The sequence below is a fragment of the Mytilus californianus genome, unplaced genomic scaffold (assembly GCF_021869535.1).
Source record: "Mytilus californianus isolate M0D057914Y unplaced genomic scaffold, xbMytCali1.0.p SCAF_12, whole genome shotgun sequence".
In the NCBI taxonomy this organism is placed as follows: Eukaryota; Metazoa; Mollusca; class Bivalvia; order Mytilida; family Mytilidae; genus Mytilus; species Mytilus californianus.
Window position 1 is genome coordinate 59,405,329 of NW_026262604.1, and position 22,449 is coordinate 59,427,777.

At 32.9% G+C, this 22,449-nt stretch overlaps 1 protein-coding gene across 1 annotated transcript in view; it reads left to right on the top strand.

Moving 5' to 3' along the window:
- The window catches only part of LOC127722116 (G patch domain-containing protein 4-like), a 36,615-nt gene that overhangs the window by 8,332 nt on the left and 5,834 nt on the right, over positions 1-22,449 (top strand). The window contains exons 3-5 of the mRNA XM_052228957.1: positions 13,625-13,698; positions 21,136-21,228; positions 21,906-22,007. Of these exons, the coding sequence (XP_052084917.1) occupies positions 13,625-13,698; positions 21,136-21,228; positions 21,906-22,007 (269 nt within the window). The remainder of the gene's footprint in view (positions 1-13,624; positions 13,699-21,135; positions 21,229-21,905; positions 22,008-22,449) is intronic.

The following is a 22,449-nucleotide window of genomic DNA, read 5'->3' on the forward strand; positions in this document are numbered from 1 at the left end:
GATATCTAACTTGCTTTGGTTCATCGAAGGTATGGACATAGTAAAATCACAGATTTATTTTTCAATAAGATTATTTTGAACAGTTTAAGAAATTCGTCATCATCACAATTGTTGGGTATAATGTATAATAATGTGAACATGGTTCTAAAAGTACCTGATGTCAGTTTTCCTGTTCCGACATGCATGTAATATATATGCCACTAGACGTACACTAATGATCCCCAAAAAGCCTATTTGAAGAAATAAAGAAACTTCACTGCGGATAGACTGATAGTAGTTGTATTAACGTCTGGTCAGCTAGAGGGTTGATTAATTTATTTAGTTAGCTTGTGGTGGTAATAAACCATTCCCAATATTGCACTTATGCATAAAATATCAAATGAGAGTAATATAAGAGAAAATATAAATACGAAAAGTTGCATATCTGGTACAAAAAGTCTCACCATGAACTATAGGATTTTACGTACGATTGTCATTCTTAATCGAAATAACGGACAGTCATTTAAATACATGCATGTACGCTGTGATAAAAAAGGGTGTCGCAGTTGCATAGTATTCATCATAAATCTATTTCAAGTTTATACTTTCCTGTTTTTTTTATAAGTTAATGCAGAGACATGTATACATCTCTAGCTAACGACAATCAACTATATAAATATCTGAATCTGATGTGATTTACCGTTCATCTCTTTCTTTTTCTCCTTTTTTGTTATTTTGGCAGGAATATGTTCATTGTAAGATATACTGTTCTCAGGTTTGGGGAGGGGGGGGGGGGAGTTCATGTCTATCGAAAGTTACAAAATAAGAATGGTGTATTTATGAATTTACAAGAAGAATTCTGTTCTTGAGCGTAGTTTTCTTCTTTTTTTTTAGTTCAGTGATTTAAATTGAGAAAAAAAAATCTAGTCAGAATTTAAATTAAATCGTTCCGGCAATCCCCCACCTAAGACGCCTCTAAAATCATGAATGGTCATGCTTCACAATCATCAGAATTTTCTTTGCATTGGAACATTCTGTATCAGTAGTGATTAACCTTGACATTTCCGGGTATAACAGAGCTACTTGTATATTACATGTATGTGGTTAGGTGATCTTAGTTGACGTCCCATGAGGTCTTGTAACGTATACAGGTTCACATTTATAATGGTTTCTGATATAACAATTAGGTTTTATGACATTCACACTTCTGCATGTTCTGTATACCAAATTCTTATCTTTTTTCAGACCGAATGAGGATGTGAATATTTTCTTGGAAAAATATTGAGTATCAAATTAATTTCGGGATTTTTTTCTTTCTTGGTATTAAATCACAGAAATTAAAAGAACATACTGCTTGTCCGTTTTAGGAGTATTCTTGTCAGTTTAAACAGACGTATATATGTCTCTGGTTTAGAGTGGGTTTATGAATGAATGATAATTTATAAGTCTTGCAAAGGTACAAGATATAAAGCAAATTGAAAATTGATTCCGCCGGTCTTTCTCCATTCAAAAAAGAAAAGTTGATGTTAGATTGATTCTGTTAATTTTTTAAAACATCGTTGGTCAAATAGCTAAAGAATTTATACGTTGTGAGATTTAGAATATTTTAATCAGGGCATTCCCGATTAGGTAAATGTAGATCGCTTTGGACGGACCAAACTATATTTATGTAACTGATCATTTTCTCTGCACATTTAAATAAATATTCAAGGTTACTGATGATAATTTGAAATAGTACAGTTTTGATTTATACGCTCATTTTCGTGAGCCATTTTTATCTATAAAATTATTTAATTGAAAGTAATTCAGAATTTCGATGTTACAACAAATTGATCACCTATTTATTAAAAAATTGAGCTAACGCAAAATATTAAAAAAATTATAACGACGATTCAGTTATTTTGCCACCATATTCCTCCCCAAATAATTAAAAAAAATATCCTGTCTCAAACCCGCACTTCTGTTTTATCCTTTTTTTCCCAATGTTTTTCATACCTACAACGGTGAACCCTTGAGGCCAAACAAAACTCTTGTGAAGATCAAAAGATTAAAATTACATAATGCTAATCTTTTAATAACCGTGAATTTAACCACGCCTTTACCAGGTGGTGTCAGTATAATACACATGCATTGTATTTACACAGTACTAGACTGTCAAAGCAAGGATTTGTATAGTAAGACAAATCCCGGTCGACTGAAGTAATAGGTGAGAATACAAATATGCATTTTTATTACACTATCAGTTATATTTGTTTGTTCAACATATCCGTCGGAAAAAAAATCATAACAACATTCTATTGTCTGATTTACTTTTATTACTATAATCATATCAGAAATCCTTAAAATATAAAAGGTGCATTTTAATTTTAAAAGTTGTATGGCTGATCACTTTTCTTTCTGAATTATTAGTTGGTTAATAGCTACGCCAAAAGTCGTCGATGCGCTTTAAATCGCGTTATAAGATGATTAATGAACAAGACTTAAAATGAGATTAATCCACTCCCGGCATGCAAAAAGACTTAAACTACGTCACAGAAGTCAGGAAGTTCGAATAAATAAAATTAATAATTCCCAATTTTCTTCTTTATTAGTGTTCATATCCAGATAAAACTTGGTGAATATGTTTTTTATGGTATTATGAACATAATAAGATGATAAGTAAAAAATCGTGAATTTTCCCTTTAAATGAATGATTTCTAAATCCATGATTCAAGTAACATTTTGTCCACAAATGTTGGAAGTAAGAGTTGTCTTTCTTTAATAATCACCTATTTAAGTAGTACAAATAAATCACGAGACTAAGTGATTTGATTTTATTTTAGCTTTAAATATACAATACTAATGATCATGATGATCCAGGGACTAATTATGTTGCTAAAATTATCAGAACCAACATCTGTGTTGATAAGATGACCTGTCATGTCAGGTGATGACCTTGCTCTGAAAATGGGATAATGACATGAAAATCACTTGTTTAAGTATCATACCTCTATTTTCTTCCAAAAAATCACTTCTTTAAGTATTATTACTTAATTACCCCCACTAATTTCAACACCCCCGAACAGTGAAATTTTGATTGCGAACAGTAAAATTTTATTACATAATCTGTAAGATGAAACCTTGCATTTTACAGGAAAAATACTCCCACTGTCGTGACTGCTGGGAAAAATCTGTTAAGAAAGTATCAGATCATTATGTAAAGCCTTCATTATAACATTTTTTCAACAAATATAGAATTTACAGCTAAATGATTGCATCAAAGGCATACACCTTGCTACTTAAAAGAACCAAAAGGTTCATTTTTTAAAGGCAGTGCTTTAATGCCTTTCTAGTTGCCGTGTTAATATTTCTTCCCGCGATATCCAACTTATCTACGTGGGGGGGTCATTTAGCTCTAAGTAGATCCGGAAAATGTTGATTCTCTCCTCTTCTTATTGTGGTATAAAATGTTTTTTGTCTCATTTCATTTACATTGGGAAATAGAGAAACGATCATTGTGTTTTGTTAGTTTTAAAAACTTTTGATATATTTGTATTTTACATTATAAGCAGTCAACCGATTGACAAACTAGAATTATTTGAATTCCGTGTGGAAAGAGGTCGGGTTAATTTCGAGTGTTATCTGCAATCTAGATGTTTATAAATCATTTCAGTCGTTGATATAATAATTAAAGGTCGACTGAACATGAATTATATTATACAATTTAACGCGCATTTCTGTTTATGCACGCGAACCCGTCTAACGTTATTGTTATTTCGCAGTTATATAAAGTAGCAAATTATCGTTCCTGAATAGGTGGCGCCGTGGAAGCCGATCCTGTACTTCAACTTCCGGTTTCTGCACTGTGCAATTACAGTTGCATTTTTAATTAACGATGCCAAGTACTTGTTGTTGTGTACCTGGATGTCATTTAAGAGGAGGACATGCATTTCCAAATGACTTAAAAAGAAGGAAAAGTTGGATCAACGCCATGGCCCATACGCAGATTGGACGAGAACACGATGAAATCGTGGAGTCCATCTCAATCAGCTGTTGTTTGCAAGGCACATTTTACTGAAAAAGACTACGTGCAGGAAACTATTCATGGTAAAACTCTATTTTCTTTTTAAAATATATAGTTATATATGTAATCGCCATGCGAATAAACCAAAGTCAGTTTACAACTGCAATTATCGTTTTAGAATAAAAGGGGGTGGTTAAATCAAGACGTCATAATTTTTTGGATTACGATTCAATGTGATCTGTTTGAGATTTTTTGGTGCTTGCTACAATTATAATGATTTCTTACAAGAGGTATATCATACTGAGAATTATTTTAGCAGTAATTATGCTTATGTAGTAATGACAGGAATGCATAAGCTATGCCTCATAGACTTTCTTGAAAAATATCAATGACAATGTTGACAGGAACAAAACAATGACATGCTCTCATCTATATTATAGTTATTTAGGTAAAAACAATGTATGTTTGTTGCATACGTCTCTCATTGTTTGTCCTTTGGATTTACATAACATACATTTTGATGTACATTGAATCAGGCTAACATAGTTTTATCCAGATTGTAATGAATAAATCTAGTTAATATTTTGCCAGGTTACGAGTACAAAGGAATTATAGTTATCTTGTACCATTGTAACTCGTACCAATGTCAACTCCTACCACTAAACAAAAACTCGTTCCAATGCAAACTCGTACCACTGCTAACTCGTACCACGGTAAATTCATACCATTGTAAACTTGTACCAACTTATTTAAATGCATTCAAATGGTGTTTAATGATGAATATATACTTTAATTTCACTCAATACCTCTTAAGTCTGTAAAATGTATATAATTTGAAATTACAATAACCAATTTGTAGCTAATTTTCCTTGTCTAATTGGATAGAGAAAACCGTGGCAGATTGGCTTTGTTGTCTCCCTTGAATAGACTCTTTTTTAAACTTTTACTGACAACTATTTGATTTAATTTTTAATCATTCCAAATCAGTAACATTGAATAGATTTGGGTATTTTTCTATTGTTTCTAAAAGAAATTTTATTTAATGAAAGAATTTATTGATTGTGTTTTAAAGGTTTAAAATTGTTTATGACCAACAGTTAGAAAGTATGAAATTTATTTTTATACAGTATTCAGCACATTTCAGCAGAATATGACCATGCTTATATGATTATACAAGTTGATTAGTTAAAGATAAAAAAAACCAAGTTGATTAGTTAATAATCAACCAATAATCACACAATCAAAGGAATTTAATATATTTATTAGCATGATAATTAAGAAATTACATTTGTATTTTTGTCTAAGTTTTCATTAAAATCTGGTATAAATGTCAAAGATATTTTAATTTTTTGTATAAAGCTTAAGACAAAAATAATCATAAAACATTCGTATTTTTGTCTAAGTTTTCATTAAAATCTAGTATAAAATTCAAGTAATTCAACTTTTTTTATTTAGTTTACCAAAAAAAAAATCATAAAACTTTCGTATTTTTGAATATATTTTAATGGTACGAGTTTGCAGTGGTACGAGTTCTGATTGGTACGACTTCCCAGTGGTACGAGTTTACGTTGGTACGAGTTTACATGGTACGAGTTTACAATGGTACGAGTTAACTTGCTTCTGTACATTGCTACATTGTAATGGAAGTTCATTTAATTATAAAAAAACTAATGTTTTATAACCTTTTTCAGGGCACAAACCCATCATACAGAGACTTAAGTCTACTACCAATCCCAGCCTATTTTCCTGGACCAAGCAAGAGACTGAATCGTCCGCATAAAGAAAAATCAGGGCAGTTTCCTGTGAAAACAAAAGAACTAAACTTGATGAATATTGTAGTAGAAATCTAGAGGAAAGTTTTGATTGTAAAGTTGGTTTTCCTGAAGAAGTAATTCATACTGCAGACAGGATTTATGACTGTCCACCACCAACTGCCGAGCTAATGTTGAGCTTCACAGATGGAATTACGCAAACACCATCAATGCCTATATTTTCAGCAGAGAATTTTGAAATGAAGACACGTGACACACCCATGCATTTTTATACCGGTTTAGAGTTGTATACTAAATTTTTATTTGTTTTGACCACACTTGGTCCAACAGCACATTGTTTGAGATACATATATTTTCAAATTGATAGGGTGTCATTTGAAAATCAGTTTTTTTATGACTTTGATGAAATTGATGCATTATACAACCAACTTTGAACTGTCTAGATTCTAGATTGAAACTAGTGTTAAGAATATTGTGTAAACATGGATTGTTTTTATGTCTAAACAGTGGCGTGAGGCTAACACTTGGCCATTTAGTGGTTTAGTCAGGTATTTTTCGCCATCCAACTTAGAATTAAAGTTTCCTACAACTTGGATTATTATTGACAGCACAGAATATCCTGTGATAAAACATAAAGCTCCTAGAGCTCAGGCAACCTTTTCATCATATAAAAACAGAAACACTGAAAATACTTGTATGTTCGACACCTGGTGGTTTAGTCAACTATGTCTCTAATGCATATGTTGGTTGTACCAGTGACTGTGAAATAGTTGAAAGATGTAGAATAGTTCAATTATGTGATCCAGGTGACAGTGTGATGGCAGACAAAGGTTTAAATGTGCAAGATTTGTTTGCTCACTTTTTTCAAAAAAAGAAACAGAATTAGTTCCAAAACTCTTATACGGGATAGAAAAGTCTCCAATTAACACGTGCACATAGAGCTAATTATTGGACTTGGCAAAACATACAAAATTCTAATAAATCCTATGAATGGAACTGAAACAAAACATTCATCTGAAATAACATTTAGTTGTTTTATGTTGTGTAATTTTAGAACTTGTATTGTGCCAAAGGATGCATAAATAAAAGTGACGCAATGAAGTTTGTTCTGATATATATATATATAAATATTATTTACAATTATAGCACATGTAAATTGTAATGCATATAAAGATAAGGAGATGTGGTATGATATTCAGTGAGTTTATCGAACCAAAGTGCATAAGAAATGGGTTAAGCAGTTACAGGTGTTACTGTCACCATACAATCTCCAATAATTAGAAAAACTTGTACCGTGTAAAAAATTTCAGAGATCTTACAACTAAGTTTTGTTGTCTCACCTTGACTTTGGTGAATTGTTTATATCTGTTGATGTAAATATAAAAAAGAAGATGTGGTATGATTGCCAGTGAGACAACTCTCCACAAGAAACCAAATGACACAGAAATTAACAGCTATAGGTCACAGTACGGCCTTCAACAATGAGCAAAGCACATACCGCACAGTGAGCTATAAAAGGCCCCGAAATGACAATGTAAAACAATTCAAACAAGAAAACCAACGGCCTAATTTATGTACAAAAAATGAACGAATAACAAATATGCAACACATAAACAAAAGACAACCACTGAATTACAGGCTCCTGACTTGGGACAGGCACATACATGTACATACAGAATGTGGCGGGGTTAAACATGTTCGCGGGATCCCAACCCACCCCCTAACCGGGGACAGTGGTGTAACAGTACAATATAAGAGCGAACTATAAAAATCAGTTGAAAGAGGCTTAACTCATCAGATGGATAAATACAAATACAAGTGGACGTGGCCGGGTAGTTGTACATCCAAACAACAAAAAGACACTAAGTACAGATCTGAGAGTACTCGCATTTACTGACAGCTAGTTCAAAGCCACAAACAACTGATTAAAAAATCTTGCATCTAAGACTAAATTATCAATCCGTAAGCTCCCTTTAGAATTTTATAAATTTTAGATTTTACATTTCTGAGTTGTGGGGTTTTATTCATTAAAAAGGGGGGGGGGTTTCCAGTTTTTGGACAACAACTCAAAAATGCTTTAAGCAGTTCGAATGAAACTTTGGTGAATTATTTATAGCTATTGATGTAATCTCCCTATTGATTTTCATAAATTTCAAATATGACATTGAGAAGAAATTGAACTTTATTTGTTTATAGTCTGGCAACAGATTTATTAAGTATTGCACAACAGCACAGTGTATTGCACAACAGCAAGAAATCTTTAATTGAATATAAATTCAATTCAAATAACCGATTTCAAGTTCTTTGACTACATTTATTCAGAAACTATAATATGTCAAATATTTAATTACAATCCAAATTCAGACCTGTATCAAGCTTGAATATTGTGTCCATTTTTGCCCCAACTGTTCAGGGTTGGACCTCTGTGGGTGTATCCAGCTGCGCTCAGCGAATCAGTTTATCACTTAATTAAGAACTCCTTTTTGTCGAGCCTGCGACTTTTGTCGCAGAAAGCTCGACATAGGGATAGTGATCTGGTGGCGGCGTTAGCTAACTTCTTAAAAGCTTTATATTTTAGAAGGTGGAAGGTCTGGATGCTTCATACTTTGTATATGGATGCCTCATGTTACGAAGTTTCCGTCAGTCACATGTCCAAAGTCCTTGACCTCATTTTCATGGTTCAGTGACTACTTGAAAAAAAAGTTAAGATTTTTTGTAATGTTGAATTCTCTCTTATTATAAGTAATAGGATAACTATATTTGGTATGTGCATACCTTGCAAGGTCCTCATGCCCGTCAGACAGTTTTCACTTGACCTCGACCTCATTTCATGGATCAGTGAACAAGGTTAAGTTTTGGTGGTCAAGTCCATATCTCAGATACTATAAGCAATAGGTCTAGTATATTCGGTGTATGGAAGGACTGTAAGGTGTACATGTCCAACTGGCAGGTGTCATCTGATCTTGACCTCATTTTCATGGTTCTGTGGTTATAGTTAAGTTTTTGTGTTTTGGTCTGTTTTTCTTATACTGTATGCAATAGGTCTACTATATTTGGTGTATGTAATGATTGTAAGGTGTACATGTCTAGCTGGCAGGTGTCATCTGACCTTGACCTCATTTTCACGGTTCAGTGGTCAAAGTTAAGTTTTTGAGTTTTGTCTTTTTTTCTAATACTATATGCAATAGTTCAACTATATTTGGTGTATGGAAATATTTTATGATCTATATGTCAGTCACGCAGGTTTTTTTTTTACCTTGACCTCATTTTCAAGGTTCATTGCTCAGTTTTAAGTTTTTGTGTTTTGGTCTGTTTTTCTTAAACTATAAGCAATAGGTCAACTATATTTGTTGTATGGAAGAATTGTTAGCTGTACATGCCTGCCTAGTATGGTTCATCTGACCTTGACCTCATTTTCTTGGTTCATTGGTCAATGTTTAGTTTACTTGGTTAATGTTAAGTTTATGTGACAGTTGTAATAAAGCTTTATATTTAGGACTATCAACATAATATCAATGATTAGTAAAGAAGGCGAGACATTTCAGCGTGTGCACTCTTGTTTCATTCATAAATTACTTTATACTTGGAAATATAATTTTGCTTGGAGTTGTAGTTTCTAAAAAAAGTATTGTCATTGAAAGAGTTGACATGTTGCAATGTACATTTATTCTACATAGTTCTATGGTACCAAATCAAAAGTTTATATTAAAGAAAGAAGTCAAAGGTTTCCCATCATAGTTTAGTTACATACATTTTTTTTGTACCTGAGGTCGTTGAATATAGATCATTATATAAATAAGGAGATGTGTTATGATTGCCAATGAAACAACTATCATCCATACATTGTACTTACCAGTAACAAACCACATTTGCAAAGTTGAATAAAATACAGTTGATAACATTTACTTATTACTTAAAAGAAAATGCCAAACTATTTTAAACAGTATTTGACTATAAACATAGATAAAAAAGGTACAAACTGGACATAATGCACTAGTTCATAAACAAGTGAGAACAATCGCCTTCATATAGTGCTCAGAATATGACATTCATAAAACTTGTTCAATATCATTAGAGAACTCTAAATCTCAAATACTGAAAGCCACCTCTGATAAGTACAATGCACTATGCAAGATAATGATATAACTGGACTAAAAATACACACAACCTGTAATTAACTGCCTTTACAGCGCTTTCGCGCTTTGATTTCAATTTTACTAATAATAAGATATAATCTAAACCTATATGTTTAAAATTTTGGTAAAACTACAAAATCACAATTTGTGACAAAATTTTGAATTTGCTACTTAAATCAGTGATTTTATAAATCACTTATTTCAGTAATTCCCCTGACTGTTAATTTGATTTTAACTTTGTATCATTACTTTACCATTCTAATTAATAAATGCAATTTATTTGTTCTGCTACAGTTTTCTTCATCCAATTAACCAAGGAACAATCAGCTACAAATTGGCCATTGTGATTTCAAATTACATTGGTACATACTTTTTACAGACTTATGAGTTATTAAGTGAAATTTAAATATTTATTCATCATTTAACACTATTTGAATGCATTTAAATAAGTTGGTACGAGTTTGCAATAGTACGAATTTACCGTGGTACGAGTTTGCTTTTGTTGGTAAGAGTTTGCAATGGTACGAGATGACTATAATTCTTTGAGAAGCACCCCTCGAGAGCTGCGAGGGTACAGTGGAATCCATGTACACTCCCTATAAGGATTAATGGAAATGTGTCACTAACTTATATACAACCTGCCACATGGACAATCCCCAACCCAACCCCAAGGGAGTGTTAGGACACCGTGAAGTTTGTTATTATGGTACAGGAAGCCGAAGTAGTGAGTATTTGGAGAGAACCACCAGGCTCCTCGGTGGAAATAGACAAACCGAAGAGATACAGATTGATCTCCAGTTCAAAGTCGGGCGGCCTTTTTGACCAACCGAGGCCCCTAAAGTACTCATTCTAGTTTTAAACTCCAATCTGGGTACCAGAGATGTGTGTGGGAAGGTGAAAATCGCCCTTCTAATGTACTGAAATTTCCAGTGCCCTGAGTCAGGATTAAACCTGGGACTTTCAGTACTGTAGCCAACTGTCTTAACAACTGAGTGACACACCCACATAAAGCATGTATAGCAGATATAGTATTTGACATTTGTAGATTTCTTTCTTTAGTTGTTGCGATAAAAGGTTGAACTCTAATTTAAAATATTTAGCAACCAAGAAAAAAAATGTATATAGGCCTCTATGATTCAAATTCACATTCACTCCCATTCACGTTTGCCCCCTTTCATGTTCTTTGCATCCTTTTTCATGTTTTTATTGGTTTTGTGTTGAATACATTTTTTAATTGTGTTTAAGGAAGTGTATAAACATGATTAATAAGTCTTTTTCAGTCTTCACAGTAAACTTTTTGGACCACAGGCCCACACCCCATTTTTCAGAATTTTTTGTTTAAATTTTATAGGCCTGTACAACTTATTTTCACAGGCCCACCAGGAAGTTTACAAGCCTCGGGCTTCGGACTACTGGTTTATTGTGAAGACTGCTTTTTTATTGTGTCCTCATGAAAATAAAGTGACATTCTTAAAACTTAAACAGGTTTCCATTTAGCATGTATAGTCCAAATAATTATGACGTCTTGAAATGCTATTTGGACTAGGTTTCCTTAAGTGTTTCATTAATAATTATGAGGAAATGAATCATTGATAAAAGATTGATATGAAGAGTAAGGGATCATAGATTTATTCTTACGAGGAAGCTCCGAGCATGCTCAGAGGATGCTCGGAGCTTTTTCAGTAGGCTCTTCTCTGCAGTTTATGTGAAAATAATTATCATGATCCATTAAAATTGCTATTTTATAAAAAAAAAAAAACAACCATTGTTTAGTTAAGGGCATTACTTAAACTAGTAATTTTCAAAATTACCTATACAAGTTATATTGAAAACAAGGTTGTTTCAAATATTACTTATATATCATGAATAAGTAACTTCTGTTAATATTATTTCTATAGGTGTCCATTCATACAGGTTTTACAAGCTTTACCAAATTTTCACATCTGGTTATTTTCCCCATGCAGTATAAAACTATTTAAATCCTCCTGAAACACTAATTGCCTTTCTGATGCCACACTTCTTGGTCATAGATTGGTCTCTTGGGGCTATTAAAATAACATTTTCCTTTAAAATCTTAGAGATGAACAAATATAAATGGATGGAACTTTGTGATTTAATTAAGACTTGAAGTTATTTATAATTTGAAATCTTTATCAAAAACAATTACATATGTTCCTTAAATAATTGTAAGTATGCTTAATTTTTCGAAGATGTATCAAATAATTTATAAAAGTAATATTTTTGTCATTATTTTTAAAGTAATCTCTCTATACTCATCTCAAGTTGGATAAATACTTAATTTTACTTAATGAAATGATATAAAAATTCTTAAAAACTACATTTAGTCCACTTTTGACATATAAAATAACAATTGAGATTATATCAAATAATTTAAAAAAACAAAAAATACCTATTAATATAAGTAACTAAAAAAAATAACTTGTTTACTATCGCCCCCTGACTGTTGTTTGTGTCTTGATAACTTTTATGTAGCATATTATATAACATAAACTATATTTAAATCATATCATCTAATTATAAAATTTGAGAATTTTTTTTATTATAAAAAAAGAAATGATTATTTTAAAAATATAATAATTGTATATTTTTTGTTAAATGACTTTCACTTTTTGTGGAGACTTGAGATTTCTTTCCAAGCATTACACAGTACTGTTGAAGAATTTCTAATCTATTCTATAGTTTTGTAAAATTTCAGGCAAAATTTATTTGAATAGATTAGATGTTTACACAGGTGTTAATTGAGCTTCCTCTATAATGCTCTACTTTCCTTATTATAGAAGTGGTGTAGATTTGATTGACATCTTAATGGATCATGATAATTATTTTCACATAAACTGCAGAGAAGAGCCTACTGAAAAAGCTCTGAGCATCCTCCGAGCATGCTCGGAGCTTCCTCGTAAGAATAAATCTATGATCCCTAAGGCAAAGTTCATTCATCTCAGACTTGTGAAAAGAAGAAAGGCAGAAGATACCAAATCTTCATTAAGTTAACTCATAGCAAGCTAACTTCATGCAGTATTTACATCAACGCTAGTTATTACAACAATCATGATTTGTAAACACAGAACAATAATACCAAATTTGGCTGTGTAAATACCTATTAACAGATAGTAATCATACATAATTAACATTTAATATTAAATTAATCATCAACATGATCAAATCACCCCAAAAAATATTTCATTTATAAAAATTCTCAAATTTTTATTAACATGATTAATGAAAATTTAAATATTGAAAATAGGGTGCGAATGAACCCAGGGGCGAACATGTGTGGTGCAAATGTGTATTGAGAGAAAATGGACTCGATACCATAATGGTAAGCAAAAAAATATAAAACAATTCAAACGAAAAAACTAACAGCTTAAACAAAACAATTTTAAGAAAAACAAATATGAAAGACATGAACTACAGCATGTACAGAACATGAACAATGATGAACTACGTATACTGACAACCACTCCTGACTTGGGACAGGCTTATAAAGAATGTGGTGAGGTTGAAGATGTTTGTGAACACTCAACCTTCCATAACCTTGTACAGCATTTGTACAGTGGTGTATCAGCTCAACATAATAACAAACTGTAACGTGTAAAAATCAGTTGCAATAACCCTACTTAAAAGATCGGTAAGAGGTGCAAAAACCTCTAACATAAAAAAATAGACCCAAAGCCCCAAAATAATTTATAAAGTGTTATTTTCCTATTTTACAGGATCTGGGCTTGGTAAAAATGAAAGTGGTATTACAGATGCAATCAAAGTGAAGCTAAAGCATGATACTGCAGGGGTTAGTATTCAACTGTTATATCAACCTTGTAATATCTTCTTAATAGATTTTATACTCCATGTAATGTAATTATGCTTAAGCTTAGGTTGCATCTCACTTTGGCTGTTCTTATGAGATCTATTTATACCCTACAACACTTTGTTTTGTAGGGTATAATGTTTTTGACCCGTCTGTCCATCAGTGAGTCCATCTGTCAGTCCTGTTCTTGTCATCGCAACTCCTTTGAAACCATGAAACCACATACAGTGTTCTCCCCAGGAATTTTGGATAGCATCACATTTGGCGTAAAAAAAAATTGTATTTATTTTTCAATGTCATTTGTTGCGTCCCGGCGATGCTCTCTTTCTTTTAAGTTATTATGTTGATTTTTTTCAATTCATAACTGAGAATACAATAAAGTATAACCAATCTTTTAGTTTATTTCTTTAATATTCATTTATAGTTACAGAATTATATTTTTCTTGTTAGAAACTACCAACTAAAAATCTAGTACAAAAGAGAACTTCTTTTATATCAAAAAGGAAAAGAAAGTATCATATAGTAATACCATTTCAATTAAAAACTATTCTGTTCATCATGTTTATGAAATTCATTATTTCCTGGGACTCAATGTATCAGTCAGTCCCAGTTGTTTCAAACAGATTATGTTTTTAACATTGTTAAACTACTTTAATCAGTAAATTAATTGAAACAATGCGTTTACATAGAAATAAATACATTTTGCAAGGAGATCTAACAAATAGTCTGTAAATTCATGTGGAATGAGTAGCTTTCCCTATTGGGATCATTATTATTCTGTCAGCTGTGCCGTTTCTGTGTCTGTAGTTATTACCGTATAAACGCGGATTTTGATCATAGCTGGTCCGCTTCCGATCCGTAATTAGTACAAATATATCAATGGCGGTCGAAGAAAAATTTACGAAAATAAACAATGTTTGAGAAGCGAATTGGATGAATATATCACGATTTTACTGTAATAAATAGATGAAACATTACCTAAAGGCAATTTTCATCACGTTCTTATGAAGTATAGAACTTATTTTGCCCAGAATCGAAATGTTTTAAGTACGCTCTCGAGTACCGGAATGGAAAGAAAACACTTCTTTACAAGTTGTTAGTTTGAAATAACAAACGACCAGCCTGTTAGGTTCGCTCGTTTTTTTTCTTCTCTTAGGAGACGAATTTGCCTTGATTCAAACGTAGATTTCGAATTGTTTATGATTTTCTCGATGTCAAAATTTTGCAATTGGGCCACGTGTTATCAGTCATGTCATAAGTGTCAGCTTGGGGTATTCGTATCCAAACAGTTATCACCCAAAGGGCAATTAACACCTATTTAATCAATCTTAATTGCCTCTTATGTCCGATTTGAAGGGATTACAATTAAAGGTGATATAATTTTTATGATCACAAGCGGCAATTCGATGAAAGTTCGAAATTTAGGACATCGATATTGCGGCAATGTATAGAACAGACAAGAAAAAAATAGCGTCCTCAAAATAATTATAGCGTCGCGGAAATTATTATAGCGTCACGGTAAATAATTATAGCATCGCGGGGCCGCGACGCTAAAACGGCCTGGGGAGATCACTGACATAACAGAATTTTATGAAACTTTTAGATAATGAAGACATACTATGTAGATGTGCATATCGACAAGAAATCATGATTGAACTTTTTTCAAGGAATTATGCCCCTTTGAATTTAGAATTTTGGTCTAAATATCCAGGGTTTAAAATTAGCGGTTGCCCACTCACCATTTGCAAGTGCTTTTTGATGTGTGCTTATAAATATGTTATCTTGTTAGCCAAGGGTCGACGTAACCGCTGGGCTGCCGGCCCGTGGCCAGTTAAATGATGCTCAGGCTGATTGTTTTGAAAGTATAGTAGCTGTTTTGGGACCAGTTGAACCAGTAGGTTAATATTTTCGGGCCAGAAGGACCCAAGGTCAATATGCAGATACGAGATACCGAATAAAAATAATGACCAATCAAATTTCTCATTATCTGGCGATAACCCAATAACGAACGTCCGTGATTTCGCGAGACTTCAGTTATCAAAATGGCAGCCCTAATAATATTTTAAAACAAAGCCGAGATGGAGTGTTTTCTACATAATTTTAACCCACAGAAACGTCCCGCTGCAGCTAATTGTGAAGATCAAAAGGAGAAACGAAAAAAGTATGAAACAGAAAAACGGAAGAGAGAATTTATTCTGTCGTGGAAAGCTTCTTATAGATGGCTGGAGAATACGGATCATGGGACATGTAGAGTGACCAATAGTTGTTTACTTCTGAGTCATTTGGTCTCTGGTGTAGAGTTTGCTGTACAGTGACCTATAGATGTTAACTTCTATGTCATTTGGTCTCTAGTGGAGAGTTTGCTGTACAGTGACCTATAGTTGTTAACTTCTGAGTCATTTGGTCTGTGGTGGAGAGTTGTCTCATTGGCAATCATACCACATCTGCTTATTTTTACATTAACATACATTTCAAAAATAAACTGTGTGACACAATTTTAATTCTGAAAATATTTGATAACATAAATATAATGCTAAAAGATTGACTGTTATCTACATGGATTTTCACATCAGAGGCTCTCAGAATGCAGGATTTTGCATAAAAAAAATCATGGAGGGAAACAACCCCAAACCCCCCTTTTGGAGAGGTCCACACAGCGGACCGCTGACTTTAGGGCCAGTTTATCAAAAAAATTTCTGGCCCTATGGACCAGGTTCTTTCTGATCTTAAATCTACCCCTGTTAGCCCACATTGCAAGTGTACTATGAAACTTATTATTATTTTAATCACATGATATCAAATGTAGTTCCGCTGGAAAGAATAATAATCTGCCAAAAAACCAGCTTTAAAACTGTTACGTTTTTTAGAAGTCTGGGATTCAGTTCGTAATTCAACTGACACAAAGTTGAGGTTGGGCCATGATCACCTGATCACAGGCTCCCATTTCACAACTTGATTTCATCTACACATACACATGTCAAATGCTTCTGGCTGTTCTGTTTTGTGGGGATGTTATGTTTCTACATGTAACTTAGTCATAGAATTGTTTTTGGTCTGATACATGAACCCTGAGGTCATATTCATCTCAGATGTCTCGTAATTTTTCTTTCCAAGTTGCTTGTCACACATCATTTATTTTGTTAAATTTTTCTTCGTCCGCCATTGAAATATACACAAATTCATTGAAATTACGGATACTATGAACGAAATTGGTATTCTATCAATAATAACTACAGATACACAAATTACACAGTTGACAGAATAATAATGATCACACAAGGGAAGAATAGGCATTCCACATGGATTAACAGACATTTGGTTAAAATAGGCATTCAACACGCATTAACAGACATTTGGTTGAAATAGGCATTCCACACGCATTAACAGACATGTGGTTGAAATAGGCATTCCACACGCATTAAAGGACGTGTGGTTAAACTAGGTATTTCAAACGCATAATGGACCTGGTTAAAATAGGCATTCCACACACATTAATGGACATGTGGTTAAAATAACCATTCCACACACATGAACAGATGTGGTTAAAATAGGTGTGCCACACGCATTAACAGACATTTGGTTGAAATAGGCATTCCACACGCATTAACAGACATGTGGTTGAAATAGGCATTCCACACACATTAAAGGACTTGTGGTTAAACTAGGTATTCCACACACATTAACGGACATGGTTAAAATAGGCATTCCACACGCATTAACGGACATGTGGTTAAAATAGGCGTTCCACACGCATTAATAGACATGTGGTTAAAATAGACGTTCCACACACATTAACACACGTGGTTAAAATAGGCATTCCACATGCATTAACAGACATGTGGTTAAAATAGGCATTCCACACACATTAACAGATATGGTTAAAATTGGCATTCCACACGCATTAACAGACATGTGGTTAAAAAAGGGTATTCCACACACATTTACAGACATGTGGTTACTATAGGCATTCCACACGCATTAACAGACATGTGGTTAAAATAGACATTCCACATGCATTGTAACAGACATTTGGTTGGAACAACATGATGAACATATATTTTTCATAGCATGTGATATAACATAACAAAATGAAAACAAACAATATCAATAAGATCATTTACATGTATATACATAATGAAAGTAAATATTTCAAGTGTCCCTGTCCTCAGTTCTATAGACTGGGAAACTAAGCCTAGGTGTCCCCAAAATTTGTATTGAGAATAAAAAATTCTATAAATTTTGTGGGCTATTAAGATTTACTGTGGGCCCCAAAATCATGAAAATCTATTTTACTAATGGCCCACATGGCTCCTTGAAAAACCCTGTATACTACTGCAACAGTTTGTCATCACAACTCATCTGAAACCACACAACAGAATTTCATGAAACTTTGTAGATAATAAGGACATAATACATGTATGTAGATGTGCATATCCACAAGAAATTATCATTTTATCAGTTGACTTTTGTAGGAGTTATATAAGTCTTTGAACCTAGGAATCTGGTGAGATTTTGTTTGCCTAGTTGCTCACAAAGGTTGTTTAATTCATTGTTGTGCTATCCAATGTTGCAGCAATGTAATGTGCCTTTAGCAATCATATACACCTTATCTCTATTTGTCGCCATTACTGGACATCACAAAGGTTCGCATAAAATTTTGACGTCACAATAGAAAGTAACTTTGACGCCACAATGGAAAAGTGATTATTGTATGACGTCAATAGTTCAAGAGGCGCAGATTCTCGTGTCAAGCGACAAAGATTTCCAAATAGCGATAAGGTCTATTGTGACCTTATATAAATAATTTTATATAAAGCATGATGCACAAGAGGTCATTTTTCAGGCTTATACTTTAATTTTTTCATGGAATTGAATATGAATAAAATGAGGTGGGGACATATGTCAATGAGATGGACACCTTAGGATAGATAAAAAAAAACAAAAGATGTGTAAAGGTCAACAAACAGTTTGTTAATTGCCAAATATAAATGATTATACACTTTTTAAACATGTTAAAGTGCTGTTTCAACAAGATCACAGATATAAATCAGAAGTTACCAAAGCATGCAAAGGTCAATATACAGACATTTGGACTAATATTGTGCGTCTCTGGAATAAACTTGTTCTATTTGATGACAATCGCATTACCAAATAAGCTTTCAATCATGACTATGAGAGATGTAGAAATAATTGGTGTTCTGATTTCAAAGACATACTCACGAAACTTGATATAGTGGAATATTTTGAGCGCAAGGACATTATTAGGATGAATTTGTTCAAATCCGTTTTGAAAGAATATTACAACTGTTAATGGAAAAACGACATTTTGAAAACTCTGAAGTTGAGAACTTACCGGTATGTGAATCTAAAGGATAGATAAATAGAACTTATATTAGGTAAATTAAATTTGAACAAAACTGAATGTTCTTTTCTAACACAATTGTTATGTGGAATTCTTCCTTTGAGGCTTGAGACAGGAAGATTTAACAGTGAGAAACCAAATGAACGCTTATAAATGTAATTTTGTAACAGCAACTCCAGGGAGGATGAGTGTCACTTTATTCTCCACTGCTCCTTATACAGTGACTTGAGAGAAAGTGCTTTTAATGATTTTTTGGAAGCAATGAATTACGAAATATGATCAACGATGAAAAGGTGTTCTTTTTTATGACAAACTATCCTAGAAATCTGGACAAGTATACAATGAAAGCATTCTGACATCGGCATGGAGTGTTATACACATGAAAAGCTTGATAAATAGTAGATTGTTATTTCAATTTTGATAATTAAGTTAACAGTAAAGAGTGTGTTTTGTGTTTGCCTGTAGTATTAAAACGTAAAAAGGTTACTGCTTAATTAATCTGAATATTTTACGATTCTTTATTATAATTATACCTCATGCAACAAGTTGCGGAGGGAATAATGTTTTTGACCCGTCCGTCCGTCAGTCCTGTTTCTTTGTCATCACAACTCCTCTCAAACCACATAACAGAATTTCACGAAACCTTTTTAAATAATAAGGACATACTATGTAGTTGTGCATATCGACAGGAAATTAAGATTCAATTTTTTTTCTAGGAGTTACGCCCCTTTGAACTTATTTACTTTAATGTACTACTGCAACAGTTTGTCATCGCAACTCCTCTCAAACCACACAACAGAATTTCATGAAACCTTTTCAGATAATAAGGACTTCTACGTAGATGTGCATATCGACAGGAAATTACGATTCAATTTTTTTTCCAGGAGTTACGCCCCTTTGAACTTATTTGCCCAATATACTACTGCAACCTTTTGTCATCGCAACTCCTCTCAAACCACACAACAAAATTTCATGAAACCTGTTCAGATAATAAGGACTTACTACTTAGATGTGCATATCGACAGGAAATTAAGATTCAATTTTTTTTCCAAGAGTTACTTCCCTTTGAACTTATTTGCCCAATATACTACTGCAACCTTTTGTCATCGCAACTCCTCTCAAACCGCACAACAGAATTTCATGAAACTGTGTAGATAATAAGGACATACTATGTAGATGTGCATATTGACAGGAAATTATGATTAAATTTTTTTTTCTGATACAATTTTTTTTCTTACACTTATTTTATTTCTCCAATGACAATGTGGGGACGTGGGGTATGTGAGCGCGCTCACTTAGGTTCTTTAATTATTAATTTATTATTTATTCAACAGGACATTAAATTAATCTTTTATTTATCATGTTTATTTCATTTTTATTTATTTTTCAATTTTTCATTATGAATTACTTCATGTACTTACTTTGAATTCAGCTGAAACTTTTTCATTATTTTGTATGAAAAATCCATGATAAAAGAAATACTTTTTATGTTTTTGAAAGTGACTTCTAGACCCAATGAGTCAGCTGTATTTTGTTGTTTTTGTTACATATTTGTATTTTGTTAAACTGTTATTCATGGTCAGTAAAACCGGTGAGACATTTCAGCATGTGCACTTTTGTGCAAGTTATTTTTAATTTGACTATTATACAACTGATTTAAGTGTATTTAGAAATAAGAAGATGTGGTATGAGTGCCAATGAGACAACTCTCCATCCAAGTCACAATGTGTAAAAAGAAAACAATTATAGGTCAAAGTACAGACTTCAACACAGAGCCTTGGCTCACACTGAACATCAGAACAGCAAGCTATAAAGGGCCCCAGAATGACAAGTGTAAAACAATTCAAACAGGAAAACCAAAGTTCTAATCTATATAAAGAAAGAGATACAAAAAACACTTAAGAACCACATCAACAAACGACAACCACTGAACAACAGGTTCCTGACTTAGGTCAAGTTAGGACAGGTGTAAACAAATGCATCAGGTTTAAACAGGCACCAACCTTCACCCTAACCTGAAATAGTAGTGTAACATTAACATTTACTTATATTTACAGGTAGGACATAATAAAGGAGACGAATTTACATTCCAGTGGTGGGACCATGTATTTAACAAGGCAGCAAATAGTATATCTGTCAAGTCTTCTGATGTAAGATTTTCTTACAAAGGTGATCCCCAAAATGTAGCAATGATTACAGATTTACCAACTGTTTAATTTCTGTAATCATTTTCTTGTTGTCAAGTTAACTGGTTGATGTATCTTTTTTTCAGTGTTGTAATAAAACAATATCTTTAAAAGAAGCAACCTTTTGGAATATAAAACATATGAGATTTGTTACTTAGAGCAAAAGTGTTGAATGATTGATTGATTTAGTTGGTATTTAACACTACTTTCTGCACTCTTGACCACTTGGTATTGGTGGAGGAAGCCTGAGTTTCTCTAGAGAACCACCAACCTTCAGCAGGAAAACAAGCAATCCTAGTCAATTTAGATAGGAGTCAAATGTACCTACCACATACAGGATTTGAACTCAAACCCTCGTGTTGACAGGCTAGTGATACTGTAGATGAACTCACCAAAAAAATCCCTTCTTAACTGATGAGAGTTAAAATTATTTAGCAATCTGAATAAGGTTTTCAGTTGAACATGCTGTTTTCTACTTTAAAAAGTCACATATAAATCACTCACAAATATTAATTGGTTAAATATTTACAGTTTTAATTCATAAATGCTTACAGAAAAAATATCCCTGTGAACATGTTGAATAAAAGCTTGTTTTTTTCCCCATAGTTTTAATATATGTATTAGAATTTGGTTCTTTACAGGATGGTGTAGCTGTTAAGAAAGTCGGAGACAGTGGACCTGTCAGTAATAAAAAGACAAAAACATATAATAATAAGGCAATGTTGTATGGTCAGTTTGTAAAGGTAAATTATATCTGTATTAGAAAACATTTTGACGCCCTGCACCCCTTCAATGAGGGGGGAGGGGGTAAAATGTAACATTTGATTTTAAATTCGCAATAAAGAATGAAAGCTATTCTTACCCCCATTAGGTGCTGACTTTGGAATAAGGAAAGTTGGTGGTAAAAGATATGGCACAGAAGAGAGACACCAAATATGTAAGAGGGATTAAGGATTTCATTACACAGTCAGTAGGGGAGATAATTCAGATTGTCTAAACATTGAATAGTACTTTGATATCAAAAACTGTATTAGTCATGAATAAATTAAATAAAATTGAACTGATTCAGCAGATAAACAACAGAGAGACAGCAACCAATCTTTGCCATCAGTATAGAAATATCTTCAAGCCTCTTTCAATGGTTTGTAAGCACCAAAACCATATGGCAAGCAAATAAGTACAAGA